Source organism: Lemur catta, chromosome 14 (assembly GCF_020740605.2).
Source record: "Lemur catta isolate mLemCat1 chromosome 14, mLemCat1.pri, whole genome shotgun sequence".
Taxonomy (NCBI): Eukaryota; Metazoa; Chordata; class Mammalia; order Primates; family Lemuridae; genus Lemur; species Lemur catta.
The window spans coordinates 14,486,674-14,499,310 of NC_059141.1; the positions used below are offsets into that span (position 1 = coordinate 14,486,674).

Sequence of the window (12,637 nt, forward strand, 5' to 3'; positions counted from 1 at the left end):
CATGTTAAAGGTCAAGGGATCTCTACAGGTACCCAGTGGAGCAGGCTGGGCCACTATTCCATTATCCCCGCCCCGCTTCAACAGATACAGAGACTGCATCACAGAGGGTTTGCCCCTTCCCAGTAGGGGTGACAGAAAGTTGGACTCAAACTTAGTTCTCCTGACTGCTAATCACATGCAACTTTCACTACACCCCAGAGCCGTTTCTATCTATCACACCCACACTGCAGATAAGATTTACATATACCACTGAGATTCTTGAGGTAGTGGGCACCAGGACTGTTACATACCAATTTCCGTGGAAACCTATGGGGAAAGCACAACTGAGCTACCCCAGCAGTGAATGGCCCATCTCGCTGACACACGAGAATCCAGCTGCACACTCGCACCAGACTGAGCCCACCAGCTCTCTCGCCAAGCACCCTCCTTAAATACAGCCCATGCATGAGCCCCTTTCACTGATGGGGAAACTGAGGCACAGGGCAGTAGGGTTACTTGCCCAAGTTGGCACAGCCCATAAGTGACGTCTTTGTATCTGGCCTATTCACAAGTCATGGATTTAGACCTAATCCTGGAAACGTGGCATTCTGGCACTTCCCCAGGAGATGTTTCCCAGTCCTGAGCACAAGGCTGATAAATACTCATAGTCACTGGCGCCAGGGATCTAATCGGCTGCTGTGGATCTTGAGTTATAAGGAAGAAACCCAGTCTTTCTGTTTCATTTTCCTCATTCTCAAAATGGGAACCCGGCCCTCCTTTATCTACCTCCTACCTCCGACCAAAGATTAATGAGTTACCATTTGCCAGGCCCTGGTGGGGGGATGGCGTGTTCATGTGGCCTTATCACCGACAGTCAGAATAAACAGCTATGCTTATTAAAAGCTGAACCAGCGAGGAACTGCTGAAGAAAAAGCTTCCACCAGGCCATGGCTACTGCAGAGAAGAAGTGGTCTCCCTGCGCTGTCAGACCAAGGCCACTTAAAGGGCGTGGTCTTCATGCACACGCGCCAGCTCCAGGTGATCAGGGCACAGGCGTGGTCCAAGAACAGGCATGGTCAGAGGCAAGGGAGTAAGAAAACAAAAAGTTCGAAAGACTCCAGAAATATCTTCAGTTTTATTCATATCTGGCTGAAGAGGAATAGTTAGACCAGAGGATTTCCACAGGACGCCAGCTTTACTACATGAAGTTACTAAAGAGAATTAAGACACAGTACAGTGTAAAAAAAGACATCCCTGATGTTAGAAGTGAAAAGAAAACACAGAACTGTGTAACGGACAATTCCAATTTTGTGAAACATTTTTAAAGTTTATGCACATAAATGACTAGAAAGAAAAGCATCCAAATATTAAGAGATTAACAGCAGGTAAAAAGAGGATACGTATTTACATTTTCTTCTATGTTCTTCTACATGTCCCCAGTTCTCTTGACTATATCCTACTTCCTAAACTAGAACAAGCTTTTACAGGTGATTTATTCAATGTTTTCTCTCCCCAAAGGCAGGGCGTATGTACACACGCCACAGACTACTCTAACCTCTGCTGGAGGAATCCTGCCTTCTATCCCTGTATACTCAGCACAGCACCCAGCACTTACTAGGTACACAATAAATGTTTTTTAAAGACAGTGGCTTTGCTCATTGGCCCATACATACTCACTTTTTCTTTTTTAAAAAAGCTAACATTAGTACTAAGTCATTTGCTGTTTAAATCTAAGAGTTCCTTTAACATTTTTTATCTGCATTGACTTTTGCTTTTCTGAAGATAAAAGCATGTCCTAGATGTTCTTTATGCTTTGGGACTACTAATTTGAAGAGAACTGTCACTCCCAAGCACTGAGCAGCGTGGGGCAGTGACGTTACGCTGAATTATTTAAAGGAAATTAACAATGCTTCCTGTCCTTGGAGAGCAGCATCTGTGAGGAAAGCCATTCACGTAGGTATTGCTGCAGAAGTGGGCATTTTTCAGAACCCTGAATTTTAAGAGAAAATCTGTAAGTTCTAAATGACTAATAACAACAAGGCAAAGTTGGGGTGGTAACTTCCCTTTCGCTGGGATCTTTGAAGAGCCCAGGAACTCGCCTGCTGGGTGCCCTGTTTAATGGAATATACGTGCCGTTCATCATTTGCACAGGGCTACGTGTGACACTGTGGCACGTAGCCTTCGCTGGGAGCCAGGCGCCTTGGATTCACGGGCACACCGGCCTCCACCCTCCCTCTCCTTATAAACTGGCATCTTTATGGTTATGATAGCCCTATCAGTGGTCAGCACACCCAGACATCACGGCACCCGAAATGACAGCAACCCAACAGGAATTCAGGGATCATGGTGTGTGGGCCCCGCCCCAGCGAGAGGTCAACTTTGGATGGGCGGGTTCATTTCAGAGCCAGCTCATCTCACACCGTCGTTCTGCTCCGAGACCTACCTCCATACACCAGGGATCCCCAACCTTTTGTAAGGAGTGGCTCCTTTTCATGTCCCTGAAGACTTGAGTGCTGACAGTGAAGTCTGAGGGGGGATAGAAGTGCTGACAGTCATGTCCCTGAGTGCAGCAAGGGCGGGGGCTCTGCTGCCAGGAAGAAAGGGGGACAGAGTGAGGCTCGGGAGGGAGGGGGACACGGTCACCAAGGCACACACAGCCCCCAGCCTGACTTTCTATCCTGACCCACATTTCTCCAGAAGCTCCAAACGTGAAGGATTACGGTTCCCGTCAGGAACCAGGACTCTTCCGCCTCCCTGCCATTCAGCTCAGGGTCCCCTCTGGGGTCATCTCAAATGCAACCTCTTCCAAGCAGCCTTTCGGTTGTGCGTCTTCCCAGTATCCCCACCCCTGCTCACCGCCCCCAATAGGCATGGCTGCTCCTTCCTCCTGGCCTCTCGAGAGCCAGTAGCTAGGATTTGCTCCCTCAACTTACCTTACTGCATCTTCTATTAGTTTGAACCATGTGAAATTGTTGGTATTTCTGCTCTACAAAAATGTGACTATAATATTTGAGCTGTTTACAGATCTGATCTGCCTTTTTTTTCTTTTTTTTTTTTTTAAGAGATGGGGTCTCACTATATTGCCCAGCTTGAACTCAAACTCCTGGGCTCAAGTGATCCTCCTGCTTCAGCCTCCCAAGTACCTCTGGGACTACAAATGCGTGCCACTGGGCCCAGCGGATCTGTCTTAACTAGCACCCTTCCTCTGCCAGAGCACAGTCTTTGAAAGAAGCTACTCTGGACCCCTCACAAGAACTGACAGCACACACCAGAAGTGTATGCTGCTTGAATTTCAACACAACCAGAGCCCTATCACAAGAGCTGCTGCGGTTTACTGACTGCCTACTCCATGCAAGAGTGCGCCTGTCATTCCATTAATGCTCACGACCAGCCTGTGAGGTAGGTAGTGTCATGCCCATTTCACAGAGGAGGAAACTGACTCAGAGATGGTAAGGAGCGTGCCCAAGGTCACACAGCTAGTAAATGGCAGAGGGGAATACAGACCGGGTCTCAGCCAACTCGTAGACAGCTCCTATGCGGACTCGTTTGCCTGTCTACATGTTTCCTGTGGCTCTATAAACATGGTAGAGAATATAGGGCTGTAAAGAGTAACCGGGGGTCCAAGAAGGGCTATTCCACAACAAAGAAATATCATTCTGATTTTCTTTAAAAAAAAAACAAAACATCGATGTAAAGATGTATGCCTTCTCTACTCTAGTTTTTTGAAGTTTTATATGAAGGAAAATTCCATCAACAATTTTTTCTCACATTTCTCAATATGAGACTAAGGACAATACACAGTATCTTACACGTTCTGATATTCACTAAGTATCAGAATGAACCTAATGGGTACCAAAGACTTTGAAAGATAGGAAACTGATGAAAATAAAGGACAAATTTATAAAACAGCAGCCACATCCCCAAAACTAGAGCTATCCAGGGCCCATGTTGGCTGCAGCTGACCCTGTGTCTAGACTTTGAGGTCCACCAACCATCAGAAGCCCAGAGATCTGCCCCCCAGGAAGGGTAGCCAAGCAGCAGACGAGCACTGCGCTTCTCTACCCCAGGGGTCTCCGGTCTTCGACTGGGAAGCAGAGCCCCCCTCCCTGCCATCCCCACAGTGCTGGTTTGTGAACAGGAGCGTGAGTCATCAGACATGCATGAGCCCATTTGAGAGATCGGCCCAACTTTATAACTAAAGTGATCCTACTCTGCTCTGCCACGTCAGTGACTCACCTTACTGCCTTGCACCAAAGGTGACTTGGTTAACACCCTGATTGTTTCTAGAAGCAACAGGGGGGTGGTTTTCATCCTCGCCTGCTTGCTTTGTCTCACAACACAATGCTGAGAGCGGAGGCAGGGTTCCCAAGGGCAGTGCCCCAGAGAAGGAGTTTGGGAAAGAAATGCATCCAAGGTTGCCATCGAACACATCGTCTTTATCATCTTCCACAGCCATTTCTCCTCAGCCCATACTCGCACAGGGGCTTGTGCCTTGTGAGGAGACGTTACACACATGCCCCTCTGTACAGATCTGTATGTTGTTCCATGCTGGGGAATTTCAGAGCCAATGTTGTAGGGTCACGTCTACCAACCCATTAGGAGCTCCAGGTTTGAACCTGTAGAATTAACCTTATCCCCCACCTTATCTTATGGGCCTACCCTGCTTTTCTCTTTATTTCCTTAATTATTCATTTCCATTCTTTTTACAGAATACAAAGTCTTATAAACCACTTCCAATTTTAGAGGCTATAAGACATCTTTAAAAAAATTCAAATGCATATACAATATAAAGTCATTTTGTTCCATGAGAAGAACTATAGTTTTTTTTCCTTTTGAGTCTTCCTTTAAAAAAAAAAAAAAAAAAACTCTTCCATGGCCACAAAAACTAGGAAGTAGACATCTGCTGAATTTTCTGCTCAGTGTCCATTCTTTTCTGGTAGCAATACCAAATTACTCAGGAGACACGAGGCTGACTCTCCAGCCATGCAGTTTAGGTAGAGTGGACCCTACCCCAGCTCCAGAGGTGGCCAAGTTTATTCAGTCTGAGCCCACTCAGCACACTACAACCCCTTACCATAGACACTGGCTGAGAATCAAGGTCACAGACTTACAAGGGAACACGAGATCTCTCTGGACTTGAATAACCCCCTGTACAATGAAGCCACCTTGGAGGATAGTGGAGCCAACAACTGGAGGGAAATGGTACCACCCCTGGATCCAGCCACACCTGATGCCCGCTACCTCTGGACTTTTCAGTTATCAGTCAATACATTCATTTTGCTCAGGCCAGTTTGAATTGGGTTTGAAGACAGAGGGAGAAGAATTCAGACTGAAGCAGTTTAGTCACCTCAGCCAGACTGACCTGAATAACTGTCCACCCATGAACGAAGTGATAATGTGGAAAAAACTGGAGATGCCCCAAGAAAAATAAATGAAGTCCTCGTGAATTTCATGCTCTTGATGTGAGGGGATTGTTACAAGGCAAAGTATTGGAGTAGGCATTTGGCACTTCTTGAAATGAGAATGAGTATAGCTTGCGGCCAGTGGAGGAAGACCTTCGCAACCACACACCAGCTGGAACTGCCCCGGGGGCCCCTCTTCTCCTCTAGGGTCTCCAAGAAAGCCACTGGAGGCACTGACCTATTTTAAGATGTGGTCTCTGTGAACACAGCAGACCCAGAAAGTAGAGGCCACAAATACTGAGCAGTGCTAAAACCTCCTGACTGTCTCCAGAAACACTGCCTATTTGTGACAGAGGTTCTCAAGGTGTGTTTCTTTTGATCCTACTCCAAATAAGGGGTAATTCCTCCTGTGTAACTGCCTTCAGGCTGGGACAGAAGTTTTTACCCGCTTTCAGAACTGAGCTACATCATCTCTTCCTGGGTCTTGAGCCTACTGGCCTCCAAATGGGAATTGTACCGTCAGCTCCCCCTGGTCCTCAAGGCCTTTGAACTTGGACTAGAACTACCCCATCGACTCTCCTGGGTCTCCAGCTTGCCAGCTGCAGATCATGGGGCTTGATTATGCAGATTATGGGATTCTATAATTGCATGAGCCAATTTCTCATAGCAAATCTCTCCCAATATATATACACAGACACACATGCTATTGGTTTTGTGTCTTTTCTGGAAAACCTTAATACATTTGGTAGTGTTTTTCATGCATTTCCCCTCCATAGCAACAGAGAAATGATTATTCATGGGTCTCTAAAGGAGATCAGAATTTTAAAATGGAATGAGTATTAGAAATCACCTAATCTAATGCTTTACGATTTTTTTAAATCCCCAAGTCTAGATGTAAAAGGACCTGTCCAAGACCACGCAGCTGGAAAAGAGCTGAAACTAAAACCCAGATTTTAAAGACCAGGAGTTCAGGGTTCTGTGCATAAATGGAAGGATTTTCTTTTGAAAACGCAACATCTTTGAAAGAATAAGAAATCCATTTGAAAGAAGGATGTTCACAAAGACAAGTCCACTAAAAAAAGCAAACTAGTAAAATGATAATGTTTAAAAAAAATGGTGAGAGGGTAAAATCCTTATATTTCTTCGTCATTTACTCACAAATACACACACATGTACAAACAAGGACATCAAAAAACAAATCAGCAATAGCAACCATGCAAACAAACAAATAAATCCCACATACACATCACATACATAACCTTGGAGAGAGAGTTAAGGTCTTTACAGGTCACGCTGATCTGGCTTTAAGCACCACCAATAATTCTCACCTCTGAAGGTGAGGTAACTTTGATGCAAACTAATTACATTTGAAATACGTTGTCAAACAACTTAACACTGAGGCCAAGAAATTGTAATCAGGGCTCTAGACAAGCTACTATTTTTATCATTAAAGACAAGCCCAGTTCTTCCCCAAACCAAGATATCGTCATTGACGTGGCAAATGTATGCAATATTTTTTTCATTATTTTTTTAAAATGTGAGCATGTGTGACAAGGTGTGAATGTGTGCACAGTGCACACTAATACCTTCCAAGGTATTAGTAAACGTAGAGGACGATGCCCTAGAGTCAGGAATGGCAGGTGTACAGGTCCCATATGGCAACTCCCTCGTCCCTTACTGGGTCCGTATCACGCAGCTGCCCTGCTCAGAGCTGGCAAGAGTGGAAATGGAATCACCACCCCTGCACTCAAGGGACAAAGACATGAAGTCTACCTTGGCCCTCGAGGACTTCAACTTAGTAAGAAAGAGACCAGGATGCAAACAGAAGCAAAGGAGAGCGAGCACACACGAGGCCACCTGCCCACTTACCTTCACAAAGCACTGCCCACCCCTCCCACCCTCAGCGCAGACACAGTGTGGGGCCTCCGTGCCACTGCCACCCCCCTCCCCAACTAGCTGTCATGCCACATGAGGGTGATGGCTGCCGGACGACTTCTAAGGACGCTGTCCACCTCCAACATGCTCCGATTCTGCAGGGCTGGCAGAACACAGAGGAGGGGATTCATTAGGCCCTCAAATCTGTAAGCACAAAAGCAATGTGCCTCGGTTTCTGGGCATGGCCATTATTTAATAAGAGGGTATATTTACTGAAGTCATACTCAAGGAGAAAAGGCAACACACACACACACACACACACACACACACACACACGCACGCACAGATTTCTTTCACTGGATAAAAGTTCTACATGACCAAGGAAAAATATTTTAGAAATGTAGCATCATGAATAGGAAATTGCAGCATCATTTCAAAAGGTGCTTATTGGGTCAAACAAAGTTTTGCCAACTTTTTTTTCCCTATCCAGGGGGAAAATACTGCCTATCAAATATTGAGAAGTTGAAAATATGATATGCTTTTTTCATTATGGTATCATAAACAGAAAAGGAAAAGTGGGTACAAAATAGGCTTTTTTAGAGCGTTCAGGATAAAGTTTATAAAAACAAAAATTATTTGGATAATTTTGAATAGAGGTTTTACTTTTTAATTGATATCAATACTGAATTAGCTCTATAAATGAAGGTCAAGCCTTTACAGGGGTGAGGGGTACTAAAGTGAAGTGTTAGTTAACCTTAACATTATCCAGACCTGGGACATTAGCCAAGGCATGAAAAAAAAAAATGAATGAAGTTCTAACAGATCTGGCCAGAACACCACACGAAGTCCTTCTGAAGACAAAGCCAATTCCAGAACATATATACACTAGCTGACACCGGTGGCATCACTCCCATTTTGCTTCCTGGTACAGCGATGAGGTTCAACGTGACCTCAAGCAGGTAGAAAGTGAAGCTTCTCCCTGCATCCACCCTCTCCATTATTCCCATAGAGAACTCAGAGTCTCCTAATCTTGGAAGCAAATTGCCAGCAAGCTCATGACAAACCAGGCTCATCAACTACTTTGACAGGAGAAGAGCGGGTTCACATGTTCAAGCATAACGTCTAAGCCCATCCACCACACTCGGCAATGCCTGGCTATGGAAGAACTTGAGGCAGAACCTTGGGTCCAAGAACCACAGGCTGCAGAAGGCTTTGTGAATCCAGCTAATAAAGTAAACATTATGCTGTGCTGGTAACAAGATTCTTGTTCAAGGCAAGTTCCTTCTCCCAAGCAGCCACTGGGAAGTCATGTTGGTCCATGATGTGTACCACGAACACCACCGGGCAGAATCAAGGCGCAAAAGGGAGAAGACGTTCTGATTAGGACTTGCGATGTCTACTAGGTGATCCTCTCTAAAAACCAACGTATCCCCAACGGAAAGACAGTAAGTAGCCTAAAACGGGACTGAAAGGTAGTTAAGACACCATAGGGGCTGGGTGGGGTGGGGGAGGCTGTCTAGCCATCTAGCCCCCGCTCAGGAAGTTTAGACTGCTTTGCTCTGAAAAAGAAAGTAGTTTTTGATAAACACCATCCTCCTCCCCTATCAATAGGAATGAAATGCTTTAAAATGCAAATAACAGGTTTCTAGAACAACCCTGGAATTTCTCCTGGAAATGTTTCCATAATTCACATCTTGCTAGCCACAGGAACCCCAATTACATGTCCTCTTTTCTCATTTCTACTAATCAATTATTACCATTAGATAATAACATACTATTTTCTGCCAATATGTTTCCTAACAACATCAAATTCCAGAGGGTCTTCATAAATAATTGTGCAGACATGGGCTAATTTATGAGAAAATGTTATTTAAACCTTCTGGAGTGTTTATGAAAACAGGCCATTTTGGTTAAGATACACCATAAACACTAAATTAATTACATAAAATGTATTAAATTGAAACGGACTTTATAAAAATAAAGTTCTCTCCAGACATTACAAAAGGAGGAATCACACTGGAAGGACATACAGTCAAAAACAACAGATTCCCACAAGCAGTGTCAATCTTGATACCACCTCATTGAGAATGGGAACACACCTAGCTCCACTCACGGACATCCCTGGTTCCAAAATACTTGCCCCCAAGGTATCACCCCCAGAAAGAGTCACAGTATTGCCAAACTGGCCACTTCACTCAGGGTAGACCCAACCTGGGCCACCTGCCCCGTAATTAACTCTCTCCATGCTATGGTATTTGGGGTCTCTTAGGGTGAACAATCGTGGCATAAGGAGTACAGGGTCTGGGATGAATTATCTCCTGTGCCACCCAAGCAAGCCTTTGGCTATTTCCAACTCCAAACATTTCTATCTATATCTTTATTAGTCAAAAACTGGGCTAAAGAGGACTACTGAGAGGAGGACAAACCCCTACATTGTGTGTATGTGGTATGTGTGGTGTGTGGGTGTGTGTGTGTGTGTGTGTGTGTGTGCAGAAGACATCAGAGACAGTGCAGACATGAATGGGAGGTGTCACCCCCATCCTGCTCCCGTCTCTTGCCACCAATAAATGGATGGGCCCACGTGCCAAAATTCGGAGCCCAGAAAAGTATAATTGGTCCTATGTTTTCATAGGCGATAACAACCAGTTTTTAGGTTCTCTTAAAGACTGCTGAGCATCTCCTTCTTCATAAAGTGAAAATCGTCTTCACATGGGTGCCTAACATGTGCAGCCAGTAAAGGAAAAATTCGGGTTTTCCTCAAAAAACTTTCTCCTCAAAGTACTTAAGGGACATTAATGCCAAAAAACAGCCCTGGAGGGTAGTGATCAGAACTGATTACAAGGCAGCCGACCCTGGTGGGTCTAGTCTGAGCAGAGAAACTGCCTTCAGCCATGTCGACCACGATGCCGGCAGGAGTGTGACAAATCTGGACAGGTGAATTCTCCTATCTCCAGAATGTAAACATACCTGAGCTTCTTAATATTTACAACAGGTAAAAACAACAACCGAAACAGTAACAAATAAAAATACCAAACAGAAAACAAAGCGACCCCCCAGGCTGGAAACGACACGCACTGATCACAATCTGTAGACTGCCATCTGACCGACTACCGCGGCTTCACGCCAGAGTGGAGAATGAAAACGAGGAGACAGCACCGAGCAGAGGCAGGTTTGAACCACCGGAGATAATGTCTTAGCCCTTAGCCAACCTACAGAAAGAGTAAGAGGAACTGGAAATCATCCCTAGTTTTACTGATCACAAGTCTTCAGTGCTTCAGAAAGACCATGAATTCTAAAGCCACCTTTATCCAGCGTTTGGTTCCAGGCAGAGCCTGTTGAGGAAGGTACCTACTTGTTGAAAGATGTGGATCCCTCATAGTCACAAACTTGGTCATCTTTGCCCCGTCGTAGTCATTACCATACAAACAACTTCCAATAAAAGGGAAGGGATTGTTTTAATAATTAAGACAAATATGAACTAGTTTAATATTTTTTAAATTCTGGAGTTTACCATCAACTGATAAATGGATCGATAAAATGTGGTCTATCCATATAACAGAATATTATTCAGCCATAAAAAGAAATGAAGTACTGATACATGCTACGACATGGATGAACCTTGGAAACATTTTGTTAAGTGAAACAAGCCAGTCACAAAGGACTCCAAATTGTATGGTTTCATATATATGCCCAGAATAGGCAAATCCGTAAAAATAGAAAGTAGATCGATGGTAGGGCATGGGGAAGGGGGGAGGGAGGAAATAGGGAATGATCACTAATGGGTACAAAGTTTCTTTTGGGGTGATGAAAATGTTCTAAAATTGTGATAATAGTTGCACAACTCTGTAAATACACTAAAAACCATTGAATTGTACTCGTTAAATGGGTGAACTGCATGATATGTGATTAAACTTGGTTTTTTTTATTCTGGAGTTTAAATTGGCATAATTGTCCCTATCTTATCTCTGTGTAACTGCTTTTTATTTTAATTCCAAGCACCTTTTATTGGAAAAGAACACACAATTCCGGAAAACAGGCAGGATAAGAATTATTATTCCCATTTTACAGGAAGCAGAGGTCCAAAGAGCTTCTGTTTTCTTTCCACCAGCTGGCTGTGCTTCTATAGGACACAGGGAAGAGTGTAAATTACGGTGGGAGGGTGGGGGTCACAGGCCTGGTCCTCCCCAAATCAGGGCGGGATGATAACCAGCTCTTGCCAGATGTCTAAAATTTATACAGTTGGGTCATACAGACATACTACTAGAAAAAAGACATTGAAAAATGGCAGCTGGATTACTGGAATGCAATTCTTAATAGCACAAATTTCAGGTTAAACAATTTAGCTAAAAAAGCAGGGGAGGGGGTAGAATCACCTCTTTAGCTGATATCTGGTGGGGTGAAAATACACCCAATTAGATGTGTCCATACAATTTTCACATCAAACATCCTATGCTCCGAAAGGCAACTAATGGCACAGCTTGCTATGGATTTTCCCAAGTTTTCAAGAGCAGTGACAGCCCTCTTCAACAAAGCCACTTAACATAACAGAAGGTTAAAGTGGGAACCACAAACACTTGCTTTTCTTAATTTACACCTTTCATTTACTTCCCCAGAAATGTCATGGAAGAGCCATGGAATTTATGATGTACTGTCAGTAGATGGTTCCTTTTAAGAACAGGATTTAGAAAGCAAAATGTGAATCCTAGAAGGTAACCTGGAGCTGTATCTTTAAAAACAACAACAACAACAACAACAAAATATTTTAGTATCCTGGGAGAAGCAAGATGATTTTGGCTTGAGTCTCTCACTTAAAAAAAAAGAAAGACTATTAGGTAAGTGAAAAACTAGGATTTTGAGAAATGCAAATGTAATGACTTCACACTATCTCTCCTAATACCAGGTAGAAGCCAAACCCACTGCTGGACCACAGCAAACAAAATACAGCTCACGGGGAGCTGTTCTCTGCATCACAGACCTTTTGCAGCATGAGAAGCCACTAGCTTTTATAAAATCATGTTTGTGCAGTTTTAATCATTTTTTTTAAAGAATACCTTAGTAAACCACGAAGAGTTTTTTAAGCACATAAAGTAATAAGACACGTGGGGAAAAAAGACAACTTAAAACATACATTTGCAAAATAGGTTGTCACTGATTTTAAACTATTCTTTCCTGTATTAGTCTATTCTTTAATTGCCCAATAAACACATTAAAGCAGAGCTTCTCGATCTCTGCACAAATGACATTTTGATGATTCCTTGTGGTAAAGGGCTGCCCTAGAAACACCCTTGGCCTTTACCCCACTAGATTATAGTAGCACTCCCTACCCAGCTGTGACAACCAAAGCTGTGTCCAGATGTCTCCCAGGAAACAAAATTTTTCCT

General features: G+C 43.9%; 1 protein-coding gene across 18 annotated transcripts in view; it reads right to left on the minus strand.

The window, feature by feature from the left end:
- The window catches only part of TCF7L2 (transcription factor 7 like 2), a 189,608-nt gene that overhangs the window by 70,077 nt on the left and 106,894 nt on the right, over nucleotides 1-12,637 (minus strand). Inside the window, exon 5 of one of the 18 annotated variants that reach the window (XM_045568116.1) lies at nucleotides 2,423-2,563. The exons of the other annotated variants lie outside the window; for them this stretch is intronic. Coding sequence (XP_045424072.1) covers nucleotides 2,423-2,563 — 141 coding nt within the window. The remainder of the gene's footprint in view (nucleotides 1-2,422; nucleotides 2,564-12,637) is intronic. 18 annotated transcript variants of the gene reach the window in all.